Source organism: Urocampus carinirostris, chromosome 16, assembly GCF_059441175.1.
Source record: "Urocampus carinirostris isolate Australia breed hairy pipefish chromosome 16, RoL_Ucar_1.0, whole genome shotgun sequence".
Classification (NCBI taxonomy): domain Eukaryota; kingdom Metazoa; phylum Chordata; class Actinopteri; order Syngnathiformes; family Syngnathidae; genus Urocampus; species Urocampus carinirostris.
Window position 1 is genome coordinate 17,953,867 of NC_142364.1, and position 20,855 is coordinate 17,974,721.

Consider the following 20,855-nt stretch of genomic DNA (forward strand, 5'->3'; position numbering starts at 1 on the left):
CCGCGGGATAGATTAAGCAGGGTGCTCTGTTGGGTTGGTGTGACTGCCTCTGTGTGCGACTGATTGACTGACAGTTTACACTAGCCTAACGCTGGAGAACATTGCCTCCGTACACAATCTAGGAAGCATAGCAAACGCTAGCTTTTAGCGACTCGTTACACTGAAAATAGATAAATCAATTAAACTCTAAGGAAAGTTAGGAGACCGCAATGAAATTGTGATCACACGCAGGTGCTTTGTGCGATCATGATCAGGTTCCAGAAGTGATTTGGGAGGCGTCTGGGAGAAGGCAAGAGCGGTTCTGCTGGTCCGGCCTACTACTAACGGCTAGGCTAATATTTTTTTATAAGGCAACTCTGCGGACCCTGTATCTTGCCAACGCCAGGTCCGTTAGCCGTGTAAGGGATGACTTGGAGCAAAGACTCTTTTGAGAAACCGCTACATTCGGGGCAGATTTATTCAGATCATCGTGGTGATCTGTCTCCATTTGAGGACATCCGATGTTAGCGCGCAGCCAGCTGGCAGCTTTCTAAATTGTTTTCTTACACAGAAAAGAGAAGCCCTCCAATTTCATTTTCTTTTTGTAAAGTGTCAATAAAACCACATTCAACTACAATAAATGATCGCCTGAATACAATAAGAGATCATTTTGCTCTTTTTGAAGATGTTTCTTTCTACAAGAAATAATATAAACACTATATGAAATTAATACAGTGGTGGATTATTTATTCTAATTTTGTTAATGGTGATACATTTTTCTCATTACAATTGTGTTCTTTTACTAAGATCTAAAAATAATACGTTAAATGGGTGAAATTTTATGACTAACGTTCATTTAAACAATTTTTTTTACCCAAAAAATAAGAAATTGATACTTTTTTTTTCTTACTTTAGAAGTAATAAAAGTTCTACAACATAAGAAAAAATACATCTAAAAAGAGCAAATTTTTGTTTTTAACTCCAAAAAAATTTTTATTTTAAGTATTACAACATTTTATTTATATCTGTACATTCAAGGAAACTGTGCGGGTCAGATGTATCGACATTTCGTTCTGTATACACGTGTACTAGAATGACAATAAAGTAGATCTGAATCTGAATTATTTTTTTTTACTTTACAGGAAAGAATGAAGGGAAACAAGAGAAAAACAGAAATATACAATTTAAAGCAATTTTTTTTTTTCGTAAATGGGGAAAAAATTTGTATTTTGATTTGCAGTCCATTGGCTTCCTTGTGACTTCTTTTTTTATGAAACAAAACCCACGGTTGTAACCAGTGACTACGCAATTACTTTTCCCGGTAACCAGTACTATAACACGTTAATAACATTTTGTAACTTTTGTAAAAGTTGTTACAACATGGTGCTTACTCTGCTACTTGTTGAGCAGATGATGATTTAACATATCCTCTGATTGCTAGTTGTTCCTCCTTCACTCATGAGCGTGTTTACAATGTACTGACTATAAGAGGAATTTAAAACTATAAAATACATTATTGAAATTAAGGGGAGCAGGTTATTGTACATGTGCATATTTGGTTGTGTGTCACCAGTAACAAATTGTAGGCAGCATGTGGGAGAGGGGGCATTGCTTATACAGGAACAACAAAGTCAATGGGTATGTTATGATAAGCGTTCATACACCTTTTTATGGACCTTCAAATCCAACTTTTCAATTTCTCCAGTACAGTTAAAAGAAGAAGTCCAGCGTGAATCATGTTATTTGCAGATCCACAAATATATCTGCAATTTACATATGCGATTTTTGATCCTTCCTTAGCATTTATCACGACATATCATTTTTAGATCTCGACTAAATTGCTCCTGTATTTGAAGATCTGAACGTGAGTAAATATTTTTTAGACCAACCTCTCCCTGTATAGGTGTTGGGTAAAATGACAGCAATATGTAACTTACAGTTTAATTTGCTAGAATTTCAATTTACCACTTTGGAAAGGCTACCTTATTTTTTGCATATCCGTAGCAAATGTCGAGAGTTGATACGTAATCCTTGCGCTAATACACATTTCAATCTGCCCTGTTTAGGTGTAGCATGCACCTAACCTCATGGGTGCAACTTTTAGAGGCAATGTCGCGTAACAGGACAAGGCCAAACAAACTAATGTTGGCTGACGTTAGTCACGATGGAAGAAATGCAATGGCAAAATGAAGCCACCAAAGAGCATTGTCGGCGTTAGTTTAATGTGGACTTGTTGAGAAACATGGCAATGATTTCAAGCATTTAAAAGTTTGAGCACGTTTCACTCACTCAAAACATAACATTAAAATTAAAGTATTTAAGGATTTGAAACAACTGATTAGTCGTTATATATGTAAAATACAATTTGCAATACACCATGCCTGAAGAAAAAAAGTAGTCTTTGACAGTACCCTGAAAAGGGAAAGGAAATTTTTGAGTAGTTTGAAGCCCAGAGACAAAATATATGTGGAGCGTCTTGGCTTAAAGTGTTGGTTTGCAAATACTCAAGTCAAGACATTTGACGAGGATCACCGCTCCTGCAGTTTGTTGTATACATTTTCTTCTATTTGTTTTATTATGTGGCAAATTTGATCGGCTTTAATGCGAGTTCATATGGTAATTTGGAACAAGAGTTACTTTCAGAGTATTGCTGTAATTTGGGGTGTCAGTCAGGGGTCAGCAATAAATGATTGGTGAAAAATTAATGCCATTAATTGCGAAAAATTAATGGAATGGTTGCTTAAATTCATAAATCCATTTATTGCAAAATTTAAATAATTAGCAATTATTGCAACCCATTAATTGCGAAAATATTCGGGTTTTTTGTTAGTCGATTGCGTCAACAAACGTGCAACTTTTCACGCCGCGCGAGCATTTCGTATGCGGTCAAGGTCACATACACGCACAATCGGGACAGTGCATGCATACGCGTAAGCTACCGTGCTTCCCCCATTATAAGACCCACCCTGAATATAAGGCCCAGCTTTTTATGAGAAATGAAATTCAACCTTCCTGCAAATAAGAGGCTCATATTACCTATGAAAACCGTAGATATCAACGTTATTTAACAACGGCAATGCTTTTCTAAGAATTTTTTAGCGAAAATGTATTACTTTTGCACATATTTTTATTTCAAAACCTCAATTTTTGACGATGATTTTGAAGTAAGGCCGGCCTTATATTCGGGGAAACACGGTAGCTGTACGTACATAGTGTGGTTGCAAAGCAGCTTTTTATTGGTCGGGACAAAATCGGGCTTGTTGATTGGCTCACGTTTTGCCTCAAGCACGTACGTCGTGGATGCCCATACGCACACGTTGTACACCACTACTACTACGCTGTATTGATTGTAATCTTCGCACGGTTATGGGACCGAAGGAAAAAATGGTTAGATTAGATTAGAGGGACCAGTTCGACCATATTGACACGGCTAGTATACCATTAAATTACCAATTAATGGCTAGAAATCCAATAAATACCCATTAATTGGCCTTGCCGCAAAAAAATTAATTTTAATTTTTTCGCACTTAAATATTAATTTTTTTTCCAAAAATCAATTACTGATGACCCCTGGTGTCAGTAATCTGGGGGGTAAAGGAAGTACTTTTTAATTCAAATAATTAGTACCTGTAATTAATTACTTTTTTTCCAGTAACTTGCCCAACACTGGTTGTCACAAAGGCAATCAGTGAAAATAAAAGTAATCCTTGTGTGATTCCAAATAAATGAAAAATACGGTGAAAAAAAACATAAATAGGACAGGACATATTGACCGTGCCCATGTAATTATGGCTATCAAACCTCCCCCCCTTTCAATAATTTACTGCATCACCCAGTTTATATCTTGGCCTAGTTTTCATGACCGCTGAGTTTTCTGACATTGAGCAACACATTTTTCGGTCTTTGATGAGATGTCATTGTAACCAGTACAACAGATTCAACATGCCCTGTGCCGGATGTAGCAAAGCGACCCCAGAAAATAACACAGCCGCCTTCAAGCTTCACAGAGGGGTCAGTGTGCTGTTATTACCTTGGTATGTTTCATTATGCCAGAAAATATTGTTTTGTGCGACTGTCCTTAGAACTTTCTCCAAGAAACTTTGCGGCCGGGAAATTTCCAGCCTCGCTATATTCATATTCATTTATAACAATGGCATTCTCTTCGATTGCCTCCCATTAAGTCATTTATTCACTGTAGTTTGTAACTCAATTTCCTTGTAAACTAACACCCAAGATTAGTAAATGATCGTCATCTCATTTTTCCTTGTATTTAATGCATTTTTCTAGTAAAGTAAAATTATTTGTAAGATTTCTTAATTCATTAGAAAACACAATTGATACGATGGATGAAAAATAGATGAAATTAAATACTTAAAACTACCTTTTTACTTCATTCATCTTTTAAATGAATCAACATTATCACTTAGTTCTGCTTATTTTAAGTATTATTTTCCATATTGTAGATATTTTTGACTTACCGGTAGTTGTCTTGTACAATAACTTGCTTTCTAATAGACGAATAGCTGTATTAATGAGTTGAGTTTTATTTTAATAAAAAAAAAGGTAGATATTTTAACCCTAGTCATCATTTTATAAATAAAATAGGGTTATTGGGTTCTCCAGGGTAAATACGCATAATTATCTGATAATTAAGCTAATTTTAAAATGGACATTGTGTATTATTTAGTGCCACCTAGTGGTAAAAACTTATTTTACCTAGTGGTAAAATTCATGGGAAAAAAAAAGAATATTGATTTGGTTAATTAGCAAAAGTGTATGATCATATATACGTGTGTATTTAATACTCATTTTTAAAAAACATGAGGCTCGTATAGAGGGAGCTGACATGTTTGTCCAACATCTTGCTGGTAAGGGTACCCCAAAAAAAAAAAAAAAACCTTTTGAAAACATGGGTATAAAATAAATAAGAGGAAATATGGTGCAGTTTAGTCTCTTTGAGTCTCCATAGTTTGTAATCTTTCTTGTGCTTTGTAGCACACGTTTTAAGTTGCAGTACACAATACACTGGGTGCACTGGTTACAAAAAATTAAAAAAAATTAAAATTGTCAAAATAATATATGCCAGTTAGACATTTTCTTTTTTTGTGCATTAAAGGTGCTGTTTGTAGCTTCAAGATATTCTACTTGCTGATGCCACCTTCTGGCTGAAATTATCATTGCAGCTTCTCATGTTGCACGAGCAAGTATTCTTAGATGAGCTCCAATAAACTCTTCCTTTTTCATCTTATTTGGGGGGTTTGCGGTAGCATTTGGACTGCAATTTAAACAGTCATTTTCTTACTTTCAACATTTTCATCCAGGAATAAAAGAAAACTGCGACCACGTGGCATCACTCTCCTCCCCCCAACCTACTCAGCTCCTTCCCTCCAGCGTAATGCGCTTTGTGGCCAATACACGGATGATACAAGATAAGCAAATAGGCGTGTTGAAAAAAAAGCCTTTTTGAACTCAGTTGGGCGTTATTAACACATACTTTATAGCGATAATATTCAATTTTAAACTTTTGAAGCACACCGCAAACTATAACCCCAGTGTACGAAGAACTGCTAATCCCAAAACAGTGGTATGATTTTGCATTGATGCTACTTTTTAAAATAACATACAAAATCTCAAGTTCCTGTTGAGGCTCCTTCTAGCGACCTAAGGAGTACTCATCCATCCTTTTGAAACCCACAGAGCGAGCAAACAATCAGTATGACAAATTACTTGCCGGTGTGTCTAATTAGGACACAAAATAAACTGCACTTCAAAATCAGTAATTAGTATCATAGAAACATTTGGGGGGGACAAAATGTGCTCATGCTTGAAGACAAAAACTTCGCTGAAGTTTGAGCCAAATATGAGAGACCCACAATGTAAGCGAGTGATTATACTGTAAAACTACTGTGATGCTTGGAATAGCGAATAAGGCTTGCACTTCCGTGGGAAGGTTGAGCATATAGCCCACTATTGTTTATGTCCCTGATTCTGTTTGAGTTAACACAATGGCGGACTTGTCATTCTATTATTCTTTCTCTGCTCCCTGTTGAAATGGAAAAGGAATATACAACAGGATATTACTTAAAGCTGACAAATTCACTGCTTTGCATTCTTTCCCTCTACAAATGTGAACCGAATGTTTGTTATGTTTATGCTTCTGCATGCAAAATCTGTTGTAATCCCAAATTCTTAAACATGCAAAAGAGAAAATAGTACCTGATTTTTCTAATCTATATACTGTATATATTTCAACAATGTTCCAATTATTTTTCCGAGAAAATTGTTATTGATGACAACATGTTTTGTTTTTGTCATTAAGAGCTGTGCCATCATCAGAATACTAGCATCTTAGCAGCCAGCAGTCTTTTACGGAGCTCTTACACCGTTTTCATGGCCAATTCAAGCACTTTTTAAGGACTTCCAATGGCAATTTTCCCATTTCGTCAGTACCATTGAATGAAAAAATAAATCTGTGTTAATCATGTGGTTTGCAGAGCCACAAATGTATCTGTGATCTACATATGCAATTTCAATCTTGCATGTGCATTTACATCGGACTTTTAGACCTTGAGTAAATTGCGAAAATATTTGTTTTAATAAAAATCTCTTCCCATACAGGTGTTGGGTAAACATGAAAAATACAGCTTGCATATTCAGCTGCAGGAAGTCCTTCCCATTAAAATTTACCACTGGGGAACGCTACCTTAACTTTTTTGTATGGCCCTTTATACCGTAAATGTCCATAATTGATAGGTAATCCTTACAATTATACACAATTTATGGTGCCCTATTTAGATGTGGCATGCACCTAGCGGCTTTAACGTGACCCGTAAGGGGGCGGTGACGCTCCATAGGACAATGCCGTTCAAACGAATCCCCGCTTCCGTAACCAGTCGGCATTATTTTAAGCAGACTTTGCATGACATTACAAACATCAATTCCAAGCACTTCACCCAAAACCCAAGCAAATTTTATTTCTTGAAAAAATATAATTAAAATTCAAGCATTTTCAAGGATTTCAAGCATCCATATGAACGTCACAGCTCTACCGCAAACAAGCCAGATGGGTCAACTTTGAGACTAAATTTGTGGATTCCTCTAGTGCATAGAACATTTCTCAAAATTGTGAGAGGCCGGGAAGTACCTGAACGGGAAAATATTGCCTCTAGTTTCAAAGGTGTTTCCAGGTAGGAAGTTAAAAATGCAGTACAATATGCGCTACTATTAAACGCTTCCAGAGTTTCTCGAACGTAAACAAACTGGCTATGGCTTTAAATCTGCCTGCCAACCCCAATGGGCATGCGTACCTCTAGCATGCGCTTCGTGTCACCGTCAAAGTTCAGAGTGTAGAGACAAGGAGGAAGGGTCCCGGCGAGATAGCGGAGAGGAGGACCCAGCCGTCACTCGGAATTTGTGGAAAGTTATCACCCAGAAAAAGTGTTGACAAGTCGGGCTATCGCTTCGTTTGCCTCACGCATTTATGGCCCATTGTCAAAAAACGGTAAAAGCGGATGTCATTGGATCAGTGTTTCAAGAAACACAAGGCAAAAAGTTATGAGCCATGGCCGCCACAAATGACCATGATTGTTGAAAACATCTAGATGACACATTTTTACACACTCAATATTGGCTTTGCAGCCTATATTGTCAACCAAAAAAAAGGCTTTTTAAAAATAGTTTTTAAGTCAATATTTATTTATCTAAAGTAACCTTTCTTTTTTTTTTTAGGAGAAAATAGTAACCCTTTGCTCAAAAGGTTTGAAAAACAGAGTTCAATCCTTTTAATTTTTAGGTTAGTTGAGCATGTAGTGAATACAGGGTTCCTACAGATTAAAGCAAGTTAAATTGAAGAATTTTAAAGACTTGTTAATGCTTTTTGTATTCAAATTTAAGACCAAGCTAAAATAAAAACATGATTGAAACTAACACACCAATAAAACAACATGAATTAGGGTCAATTTTCACCAAATGTTTACTTTTCATTTGTAAATCACATTTTAGTCCGGTTAGGAATTTTTCATCTAAACAAATAATAGTCTCCAAAGATTTAGACATGGAAAACAATAAATAAAAATGATCTTTACAGTACGTCATGGATGCCCAGTCAAAACTGGCGGATAACTATTCTGCTAAAATCATACAGACTTTCAAAAATTGGATAAAAGACATTTTTATGCCATATAAGGCCTCATTTTTAGAATAAAGGATTCAAGGTTTTTTGTTCAAGGATCCGCGGGGTCACTAGTAGAGCAGCAATCGAAAAGTACAAAAAATGTTAATAATATACATAACACCAATAATAGAGATAAAATTACATTTATTTTATCAGTACAGATGAACAACATGTACAAAGTTACAATACAGTATACAGTACATTTAGGTTTGCCACCTACAGATCATTAAGTCCTCTGGCATTGGTCAATGGGTCACATTTCAAAGTGACACGTAAAAGTCAAGCCATTCAATCAATTTCATTTCAACATTTTCTGTCTATGACTTCAATTTACAAACTCATTCTCTTAATGTCACTCTGGATTGTATTGGTGTGAGTGACTTGGCTCAATCTCAGCATGTTTTATAAGACTGAAAAGTCAGTTGCTCACATAAGGAGCCCGAGTGTCCAATTATCTCTGTACTTGTGTGTCAACTTAGGATCCAAAAATAACCACAAAAACGAAACCACAACACATCGACAGACAGAAAATCTCGGTCTAAAGCACTGAATGTTTAGTCATTTTTTGCTTATATTTAATAATATAACTCGCATCACTCAAAATGTTTTTATTTACTTGGAGCCATGCTGTGTGTACAGACTGAAAATTTGTTATGACAAAGATGATTCCACATGCTCCCTGACCAACAAACAATCCAGAAAGTAGTGCACATAAAAATGTTGGCAGCAGTAAGACCCGTCATTTGACATTGAATTGTCTAGAGAAAAAAGAAAATCAATAAATTCTGATCAATTTGTAGATTACAATCTGTTCTTTTCAAGCTTTAAAAAACACGTTACAGTAGAATCACCTTGATTGAGCCAAGGTAATATGCACTTTCATCATAAATACAATTGCAGTTCTGTTCTGCCTCAATCCCATCTTTACAATTTAATTCACTCATACACACACATTCATGACGCCGATTCTTTTCACTGAAAAATTAGGTGAGGACAAAATGTAAAGTGAACCATTGTCAAATTTTGCACTATTTCAAAAATGACTGTTTTGTAAGACAACACGTGAATCCATCTTGATTGCACATCCAAATGATATTAATTACAAAACTACACCCACAAAAAGACCAAAAATATCCTTGTGTGGGAGTGAGCGGGGCAATGCGAGGTTATAACCACATTAGCATGCCTGCTTTAACAGTCTTGTTCAGCCGTTGGTCACGTTCCGGTATACCTGAAGTACACACGGTAATAAAAGTATCGAATTGCACAGCAAATAATTACACGCAACTAAACGGGAGTTTCATAAGATGCGTGTCTTGCACCCCTGTGCGAGAGCATAATTGACAGCCCCTATCGATTCGGTCTAACAGTCACATGTCTACAAAACTGAGCCCTCATAAATGTAAGGATAACATATTTCAAGGCATCAACGAATGACTTCAAGCCGCGCTTCACACAATAATACCAAATTCTTTTTTTTTTTTTTTGCAACTAGCCAGTTTACAAAACAACATTGGCATCTTGGAAGTGGTTAAACAAATACCATACTCATACTTTCTTTGGTATATGAAACAAGATACGGTTTATAAAGCTATATAATAAATTTCCATCGTTTGGACGATAGATTTATCAAGATTGCTGAACGTAAAGTTCCAGTAGTCTCCACAAAATTACAGATGAATTACAATACATGCACACAGTCAAAAAAGTCTCAGAGGTCACTCTCTTTTCGTAAGAACTTAGTTGCCAAAGAGAATGGCCTCTTTGTGTGTAAGTGTGCGCTTTCCTGTTACACTCAAATGTTTTGCACAGGTACATTGTGATCACAATACTGAATCAAACTGCTTTCTACAGAACAAGGCAGTTTTTCAGATTAAGCATGTGAAGTTTTAGCTACCTTAAAAGACTTAGTGTGTCATCGGACCATTGTCCTCAGAAATATATGTACCAGATTAGGAAATGTACCAGTTATCGGCGTACACTAACAGCGGCTAAAACTACTCACTTCTTTTTTGCCTATTTGTTAACACCTATGTTTAGCTATGCAACCGACATGCGATGAACAAACAAACATCAAGGGGAAATTGGGGTGACAACAGTATTACATGCTCCAGCAAAGAGAAGGGAGTTAAAACGACAGCAGTGTTTGGCTAACAGTCAAAGCCTCTCATGGTCAGTCCATATACATTTGTTGACTTTTATCAAGATCGACTATCTTGTTCTCACATATTAACACACACACACACACACACACACACACACAATTATATATATCACTACCACTTCATTTTTTCCTTTATTTATTTTACAGCATCAAACATGTTGTTATTATGTTTGCACAAATAATTTAGTTGTCCCAAGTGTGAAAGGGTTAAGAATACCTCAAAGTCCTTGATAATAACATTTCCGCACAGTGTTGTGAGAATTCGTTTTGTGTTGCTGGGATAACATACATTAAATTTAACTTTATGAAAATACTCTTGTCCTACGCTACACAGTGCGGCCTTTGACAAAAAATATTTCAGTCCTTTGAATTCCAAACATTCCATGTATCCTTTAACATCCCATCTGTCTTTCACCAATGTCCATTCCATGTGTAAATGACACATTGCCTGGCTATTTAGGCCAGTTTATCCTTCAGTACTTCACTCCAGAACCCCTGGCCTCACTCCCCCACCTCGCCAGCTGCGGCGTGAGCAGAGAGGACATCTGTGCAATTTCCAAATGTGATGGAAACCATTGTGACACAACGATGCCTCCTTCCATCACTTAATGGAAAATTTCAGGGGTGTGTGGCAGTCAAAATGTCAAATGCCAGCACTACACATGACATGTTGTGCCAACTTTCAGGTCTCCGTAGCCAGAACCAAACCCAGCCCCTGCGCATCCTTGTTCAAGGGAACCGATGAACGCCTTCTTGTGTTTCCTTACGCCTAAGCTGCCGCTGCTGCGTTGTAAGCAGTAAGAACAAAGACGCTTGAGGCCTTTCCTGAAAGCGGAGTTGGAGAGGCTGTAGATGAGACAGTTACAGAAGCTGTTGCTAATGGCCAACCATGTGGTAAGGAAAGATGCTGCAGGGTGGTGGTAGATTCCGCCACTCTCCAGCAGAAAGTAAAGGATGTATGGTAGCCAGAGGATATAAAAAACGCTGGTAATGCGGAAAAGTACCATGGCGTACCGTCTATCCGGGTATGTTGAAGATGGTTGAGGGTAATATGGCTGAGGTTTGAATAAGGGTGAGGTCTTTTGGTCGGGATCACCATTGCCTTTAACCAGAGATCCGGACGCCAACGCGGGATCCGGGTTTGGTTGGGGACGGTAACGAGCGTGACGCTCGCTGATCTCTCTCGTGTGCTGTCGACAGATCTTGAAGATGTTGGCATAAGTGAAGCAAATGGTAAGAGCGGCAGGGGCATACAGAAGAACGACAATTAAGGTCGTGAAGGCAGGACGGGTCCTCCACTTGACAGCGCACCACTCCACCACATCACCGTGATAACCGGGCTTTCCCCAGCCCAGGAATGCCGGCAGAAAGACCAGCGCAGAGTATAGCCATATCAGAACAATGCAGAAACGCACTCGGCACGGCGTAACCAAGGCCGCATAAGTCAGGGGTTGCGTGATGGCGATGTAGCGGTCCACGCTCACGCAAGCCAGCGATGCCATTGAGACCGATTTCAGAACAGAGACCATGTAGCCAAACACCTGGCAGGTGAGTTTAGGGTCAAGCCCTTGGAGGTGATGAAGTAAGGACAAGGAAGGGAAGAGGCAGCTGACCCCAACAAGCAAGTCGGCATATGCCATGGTCTGGATGAACGCACTGGTGGTGTGCTGGCTCAGCAAAGGGGCACAGTGAAAAACAAAAATCACCACTAGGTTACCCGAAATAATCAGAACAGTGAGGAGGATGATGACGGAGACTTCGAGCAGGCAGGTGGAGAAGACTTTGGAGTAGCTGATTTCCAGGAGGCAAAAGGGAGCAGAGAAGTTGGTCTGGTCGGCAAGATTTAGGTCCAATGGATCCAGGGAGGAATTCATCATCTTAGGCAGGAGAATGTCTCGCCGGAAACCCTGCAAGGGTAAGGTGAACCCAAGGACTATTTTGGCAGGTAGTTTCCTGGCTGTGAAACTAGCTGCTTTTCAATCTGCCACTTCATCTTAATTTCCTCTGATTGGTTTAGAATAAAACGTGTCCACTCTTTTTCACTTGTTTTGAAAGTCACTGGGGGGAAAAAAATAATCTAATTTCTTCTTGAAAAGCATTTGGTGTCCATAAACACAGATGTTTCCAACATGCACTGCAGTAGGTAGGGAAAAAGTAGTGCCTCCTCTAATATTGTAGTCCGCTGCATCACAGACTCAGCTCGCAATAAAAATATATTGCGTCAAAAACAAAGCGTTCATTAACGATGCTTAGTCCAGATTTTCATGATTGCCATCAGTTCTCTTTCCTCTTCTTTCTTGCCTCTTCTTCAGCTCGCTTCCACCACACTTATGTGTGTGCCGGCTTTCCCCACACCCCCAGGTTTCTGTGTTGTCCTTGGCCCCAGTATCACAGCCGATTGCTGGAAGGAAAGCAGTGTATGTATGAAATGATAGATGTTAAAAAAAATGCCTGAACGAGCAAAAACAAATAAACAAACAAACCTTCGCGCCTCAGCTGTGTGGTCTGTCAGTAAGAGCAGCAAATACATCTGAAGTGGAAATGAGGTAGGCAGGCATACCGATGCTGGAAGAACCCTTTGCCCCCGCCTCCTTTTGGTGATGTAGTATCCTCCTTTACTAACGCTCTCTCTCTCTTCCTCACTCTCAGTCTGCCCAACCCCCCCACCATAGCTTTCCCTTTCTCACTCAGACAGAGACGAGTCCCTTCCTTCAATTTGGCTAAAACCAATCATCAAATGGAGATACGTGTAGCTGCGTCCATCTGACATGTTTACTTCTTCCAACGCTCACTCATGTACAGGGTCAAATTTTTGGGGGAAAATATAGCAAATCCTTAAATGAAAGAGTAATAGAAACGAATTCCATAGCTAAAAAAATGAAAATACGAACTACTTCAATGGCAATACTATTGTTATTTGATGTTTGTGTTCCGATTTGAAAATTTTCAGAAACTAAAAATGCATGGCAATAGGAGTCCTTATATTCGAATTGCTTTTCTTTAATACATTTTTAATAATATTTTTAAGCAGCGAAAGAATATTTTATACCCTTGTTCTCTTTAATTTTGATGGACAAAGGAAAACACAACATGCCCAAAAGCACCATTTTTGGTAGTGTAATGCTGCAACTATTGATGGGACTGTGACCAAACCAGGTTTGGGAAACTGTTCTGATTTCTACAGCAAAATGCTACTAAAGTGCATGAGGACTAACTATGGATAAAAAAACTGCTAATTCAATTAGTAAAGTATGATATGGTACGAAGCTTTGATAATAAAATCTAGCCCTCAACAGAAGTCTAGACATTAAGAACTTTCTGAGGGGCAGAAAGTTCAAAATGGTCATGTAATGTGATGTTTTGGGGAAAAAAAAAAAAAAAAAAAAAAAAAAAAAGGGAAACACTGTTAAGCCAATCTAGTTGGCACAGTTTCAATAAACATATAGCACCACATACATACATACACACACACATATGCATGTATATATATATATATATATATATATATATATATATATATAAAACATATATTACACACACATATATATTTATTATATATATTACACACACATATATATTTATTATATATATTACACATATATTACACACACACATATATTTATTATATATATTACACATATATTACACACACACATATATTTATTATATATATTACACATATATTACACACACACACACACACACATATTATATATATATATATATATATAATATATATATATATATATATATATATATATATACACACACATATACTGGACTGTCTCAGAAAATTAGACTATTGTGATAAAGTTCTTTATTTTCTGTAATGCAATTAAAAAAACAAAAATGTCATACATTCTGGATTCATTACACATCAACTGAACTATTTCAAGCCTTTTATTATTTTAATATTGCTGAATTTGGCTTACAGCTTAAGAAAACTCAAAAATCCTATCTCAAAATATTAGAATATCATGAAAAAGTATACAAGTAGGCTATTCAACTAATCACCTGAATCATCTAATTAACTCGAAACACCTTGCGAGGGTTTCCTGAGCCTTAAAAACACTCAGCTTGGTTCAGTAAACTAAATCACTGCTGATCTGACTGCTGTCCAGAGGACCATCATTGATACCCTCCATCAGGAGGGTAAGACACAAAAAGAAATTTCTCAAAGAGCAGGCTGTTCACAGAGTGCAGTTTCAAACCATATCCACAAAAAGTCTGTTGGAAGGGAAAAATGTGGCCGGAAACGCTGCACAACCAAGAGAGATGACCGCAGCCTTAACAAAATTGTGAAGAAGAGCCGCTTCCAGAATTTGAGGGAGCTTCAAAGACAGTGGGCTGAAGCTGGAGTCCAGGTATCAAAAGCCACAGTTCACAGACATGTCCGGGAAATGGGCTACAATAGCCGTATTCCCATGGTCAAGCCACTTCTGAACTCAAGACAACGGAAGAAGCGTCTGACTTGGGCTATGGAGAAGAAGCACTGGACAGTTGCAGAGTGGTCCAAAGTCCTCTTTTCAGACGAAAGCAAGTTTTGCATTTCATTTGGAAGTCAAGGCGCCAGAGTCTGGAGAAAGGCTGGAGAGGAGCAAAATCCAAGTTGCTTGAAATCCAGTGTGAAGTTCCCACAGTCAGCAATGGTTTGGGGAGCCATGTCAGCTGCTGGTGTTGGTCCACAGTGTTTCATCAAGTCCAGAGTAAATGCAACTGTGTACCAAGATATTTTAGAGCACTACATGCTTCCATCTGCTGAAAAGCTCTATGGAGATGAGTATTTCATTTTCCAGCATGATCTGGCACCTGCCCACAGTGCCAAAACCACCAGTAACTGGTGCACTGACCATGGCATCACTGTCCTTGATTGGCCTGCTAATTCCCCTGACCTGAACCCAATCGAGAATTTGTGGGGTATAGTTAAGAAGAAGATGAAAGACACCAGACCTACAAATGCAAATGAGCTGAAGGCCGCTATCGAAGCATCCTGGGCATCAATAACACCTCAGCAATGCCACAGGCTGATTGCCTCCATGCCACGCCGGATTGATGCAGTAATCCGTGCAAAAGGATTCCCAACCAAGTACTGAGTGCATCAATGGACATTTTCAAATGTTTGATTTAGTTTTGCTGTTATAAAATTATTTTTTTTACTTGGTCTGAGGAAGTATTCTAATATTTTGAGATAGGATTTTTGAGTTTTTTTCAGCTGTAAGCCAAAATCAGCAATATTCAAATAATAAAAGGCTTGAAATAGTTCAGTTGATGTGTAATGAATCCAGAATGTATGACATTTTTGTTTTTTTAATTGCATTACAGAAAATAAAGGACTTTATCACAATATTCTAATTTTCTGAGACAGTCCAATATGAGATAAATCACACATGATTCAATTGTTTGTTTGTTTGTACATGATTCAAATTGAATCTTTTCTTCCGGCGCCGTCACGAATGGCAGCCACTCCAGCAGCTCCCGTGTTATTTTCGATTGTTCTCGATTGTTCTCAGCTCAGGGATGCTGCTGGAAATGTGAATTTCCCTTCGGGGATGAACAAAGTATCTATCTATCTATCTATCTATCTATCTATCATGATTGGCATAATCTTGCCAATCAAAAATGATTGATAATGAGCATTGACAAGTGGGTGTGTTTATTTTTGTCATTAGATGCTTTGTACTGTCAAATATTGACACTGCTTCCTATATTACACATTATATATATACAGTGGAACCTCGGTTCTCGACCATAATCCGTTCGTGAACCCTGTTCGAAAACTGATTTGGTCAATCGCAGAAAATCGTTTTTCCCATTACAGGTAATGTAAAATCGTTTTAATCCGTTCCAACACCCTGAATGTTTACCATGATCGTAAACATGAAGCTAACCCAGGTTAATCGTACGTTCGTGTTAGCGTAATCTTCCGTACGAAAGATTACGCTAACATGAACGTGTAAAAATAAAAAAAGGATTATGAATAGGATTTCTTACCTATATGGTGGACGGTGGGGAGAGAAAAATCCTCAAAAGTTTTTCAACCTCCTCCAAAACTTGCGGCAGTTGCTTTCTTAGAGCGCTAACTTCCTTAGCCACATCACTCGATTTCACAGCCTCCTTATTCTTTACTATCGTACTGATAGTAGATTTAGCCATGCTGTATTCACTAGCAAGATCGGAAATTCGTACACCTCTTTCATATTTAGCTATTATGTCTTTCTTAAAGGCAACAGTTGGACGAACAACTTGTCTTTTTTCACCTGTCCTGCTTGCACAGACCTTCTTCAGAGGCATAATTAGGGGCTAAAACACCCGTACGCCGCTCAGCATCGCACCCTAGCGTACCGGCGTTCGAACTCCGATTTTTTGACCGAACAAGGAAGCAAGAATTTTTCGAAATTTTTGGTTGAACACCAATTTGTCCGAACTGAGAGGCGTTCGAAAACCGAGGTTCCACTGTATATATATATATATATATATATATACACACACATATATACCGACCATAATCCGTTCCAGAACCCTGTTCGAAAACCGATTTTTTCGATCACTGAAATCATCTTTCCCAATAAAAATAATGTAAATCGTTTTAATCCGTTCCAACACCCTGAATGTTTACCTGAATGTTCAACGTAAACATAAAGCTAACCCAGATTAATCGTAAGTTCGCGTAATCGGAATCTTCTGTATGAAAGATTATGTTAACATGAACGTGTCAAAATTAAAAAGAATTATGCATATGATTTCTTAACTTTGTGGTGGTCAGCAGAAGGCGCAGGTGGATGGTGGGGAGGGGATCAGACACTCGCACACCTCCCTTATATTTTGCTATTATTTCTTTCTTAAATGCAATAGTTGTACGCACTACTTTTCTTTTTTCACCTGTAGCAACTTTACTGCTTGCACTGACTTTCTTCGGAGGCATAATTAGGGGCTAAAACACTTCGGACACCTATATTAAAAGCGAAAGCAAAACGAAGCACGTCCGCACACGATAACAGTTGGTCACGAAAAGAGCGATCTACACCCGTACGCCGCTCAGCATCGCACCCTTAAGTACGCACTCACGCATTACCGGCGTTCGAACTCCGATTTTTTGACCAAACAGCGAAGCAAGAATTTCTCGAAATTTTTGGTCAGACTCCGATTTGTTCGAACTGAGAGGCGTTCGAAGACCGAGGCTCCACTGTGTGTATATATATATATATATATATATATATATATATATATATATATACCTCATACTTCAAAGCTTGCCAATCAAAAATGATTGATAATGAGCATTGACAAGTGGGTGTGTTTATTTTTGTCATTAGATGCTTTGTACTGTCAAATATTGACACTGATGCATCAATGACAAACACTCGACTAAAGCTCAAACATAAATTCATGAAGCATTTCCCCCACTGATAGAAAAAGACAACAGAAAAAAAAAATCAATAACATTCCTTGAACTCAATCCTAAGCTAAAATTGTCTCTTTCCCTTGCAGTTTCCCAACCAGCAGTGAAAATTACTGCCATAACGCTTGATTTCAAAATGTAGAATAAACATTGCAATCCCTGAACCAGTGCAAGAGAATTCTATTGGATGTAAAGTGTAGCAGGGGTAATTACTTTTCACAGCCTCTGAATGTGTTAATTAGCACCAGAAATAAAAGGACAGCAGATCTATCTTCACTGGTAATTCGAACGTGTTGTTAAGACAGTAAACCGAAGGCAAAATAATTCAGGTAGCAGTTCATAGAGTTCAGACAAATGGACTCGAATAATCTGAAAAGACTCAGCTCCCATCTGATTTACTGAGCTTTCAGTCCATCCATTTAGGAACACAAAACACAACTTGACAGGTAGTGAAAACAGCAATCCATGATTACAGATGAAACAAAAGCTTTGTGAAAAAGCTGGATAGTGTAATTTCAAGGCAGGTAAGGAGAGTTTTTAAGGGTTTTTGAGTAAAAAGAAGACTAAAGACTATTTATGACTGCTAAAGACTATGACAGACCCCTCCATCTTCATAAATGCTTATCCTCAAATATAAACGAAAGTTTGACAAGCAAGGGATGGGTATTAAATAGTAAAACGCCTTGTGTGTATATGTGCTGACATAAATTCCTTTAGGCCTTACTGATTTGCAGATGCTGCATGAGACTATTTTGAAAGCGTCAGCTATAGTGAGTTTGCAAAAGCAAACCTGACATCTTAATCTCCCTGCTTGCAGACAGTCGTTCATTACAAACTTCCTAAGAACTGTTCCGCCTTGCGCTTCGAGTTCTTAAACAACTCACTGCCGAAAATCTAATGAACCTTGGCTACAACTTACGAGTATATGGGCTGTTATGATTACATCTAATTACACAGGATCCTGCACTAAAATTAGAAGCCTTGTCGGATATTAATAGTCAAATGCTGGATGATCCACATCCACATTTAATGACTTTCTGAAGGCTGCAGAGTTTGTCTCGTGCAGAGCAATTTGCCGTCGCGTGATCGAGACCCAAACACACGCGTGCATGCGCCAGCCTGCACCTTTCTCTCCCCACCCCACCCGGCAAATCCAGACACACTTCTTTGCATTCACGCACCCCTTCTGCCCATCGCACGAGGAGCTAAAAATAAATTATGGTAGGGAGAAAGTGGCTGGACGGGAAGGAATATGGAATTTAAGATGCCAAAAAGAGGCAAGGGAATAGAGTTGAATCAGAGAAGAGATGAAGGTGAGAAGCAAGTCAAAGATACTAAGAAATTAATTCTAGGAATAATGGGGCACAGCCATATGATAGAGAAGATAGTGGAACATCTCAACCTCCTTTAAGGTAGAGAATATTCAAAGAACACATCATGCCGTGTCTGGCACGAATAAGGAATATTGCTTTTCCTGCCTTCCAAATTGTGAGGTGGCTGCCCCCAGCAAAAGCCAATCATTTTGTGTGATTTATCTCATATTGAAATGCACAGCTTTGTAATTAAACTGTAGTTGCAGTATTACGCCACAACTGATGTGCTTTATTATAGATTAGAATAGAAGAATAGAATTTACCTTTATTGTCATTCTTTGTAACCATGCACACAGAACAAAATGTTAAACTGTAGCGAGCCGATGCAGCCGCAGCCAAACAGGGCGCAGCCATTTCAGTCATTAGGTGACCAAACCCCCCAATTCCAACCCTTAATGCCAAGCGCCAAGCAGGGAGGCAATGAGTACCAATGTTGTAAGTCTTAGGTATGATTCGGCAGAGGCTTGAACCAGCGACCTCCCAGTCTCGGAGCGGGCGCCCTACTATCTAGGCTACCAAGCTGCAAGGTATCTCTGCCTCAATTTGTGCCAGGCAAACCCCTGGTAAAACAAGAGGACCATCCTTGGTTCTCTTCAACAAGGCATACTGGGCATGGGTTGTATGTAGGGCATTATGAACACTGCCCGCAAAAATTTACCGGTAGTCTTAATCGACACAGACTACATGACTTTTAGCTTTAACAATGGTTCCCAGGCCAATTACCGGAGATTGGTTAAGACCCCGCCTGATCATCTCTTGTTGGGCAAAAACAAAACATCTCAAGCAACAAGGAAACAGTTGTTGGCATGCAGGACCACGGGACACAATTGCTGAAGCCGTTCCTCAGGAATGAGTGCATGACTCCTTTACTAACCACAACCGTGTCCTTAAGTGGTAATCACCTTGCCCTGGAAGTTACAAAAATGGCGAAAGGAGCAGAAACACACTTTTTTAATAAAAGGAAGAGAAATACTGTAAATCGGTACTAGTGTATCGTGCTCACATATTTCATGATTAAGGTTGTGGGGGTTTTTTCAGTGCAATGTTGGTGCGCATGAATTTTTTGCAGGCAACGGAAATGACAATTAGTCACATTTAAATGAATTTTACTGGAAAGATTATCAGATATGAGTGTTTTGTGGTCCAAAATGGTCACACAATTAAACTAATCTTGAGAAACTCCTGTGGTACATGAGTCTCTGGCCCCTCAGTTGCGAATTACTTTAATTAACCAACAGAAGATTTCTGCAGACGATCAGATTAGATTTGAATATTCTCATATGAAATTAATTTGACATGCAGGCAAAACATGAGTTACATCACGTATTCTTTGTCCTCTACAAATGTTTGTTTTCACATCCAATTCCTTTACACAAAAAAACATGGTTACGTCCGGGAAAATATGTTCCTTTGGCTGACACATGGCAATAACGTAAGGACACTTATTTTAACGAGCCTTAGGTATTGGCAATTTGCCACGATAGCCTTTTTGTGTTGCGCCATGGTGTACATGTGCTGTGTGTGGTCAAAAGTAGTAGAAATGGTTTAATGACACGCAACTCCTGGGCCCATCTGATTTTCATCCTACTAATGACTTTTTCTACACTAACTCAACCAGACAAACAAACAAAAATGCAATATTGGACATTTTCCCGCAAAGATTTGCCACCCAATTATTCGACTCTTTAACAGAAACACAAAAAGAAACAAAAATAAAAAGAGGGATGAGCATGACGTCCCTCTCTCAATCATTCTCCCCACCACCCA

General features: G+C 38.4%; 2 protein-coding genes across 3 annotated transcripts in view; both read right to left on the reverse strand.

The window, feature by feature from the left end:
- rabgap1 (RAB GTPase activating protein 1) overlaps positions 1 to 20,855 on the reverse strand; it is an 87,177-nt gene that overhangs the window by 29,160 nt on the left and 37,162 nt on the right. The window lies entirely within an intron of this gene.
- LOC148350497 (putative G protein-coupled receptor 21) lies at positions 10,394 to 12,844 on the reverse strand. The gene is made up of 2 exons (XM_088355289.1): positions 12,800 to 12,844; positions 10,394 to 12,717 (listed from the first exon to the last, which is right to left on the reverse strand). The coding sequence occupies exon 2, from the start codon at positions 12,191 to 12,193 to the stop codon at positions 10,973 to 10,975; it is 1,221 nt and encodes a 406-aa protein (XP_088211415.1). The 5' UTR covers positions 12,194 to 12,717; positions 12,800 to 12,844; the 3' UTR covers positions 10,394 to 10,972.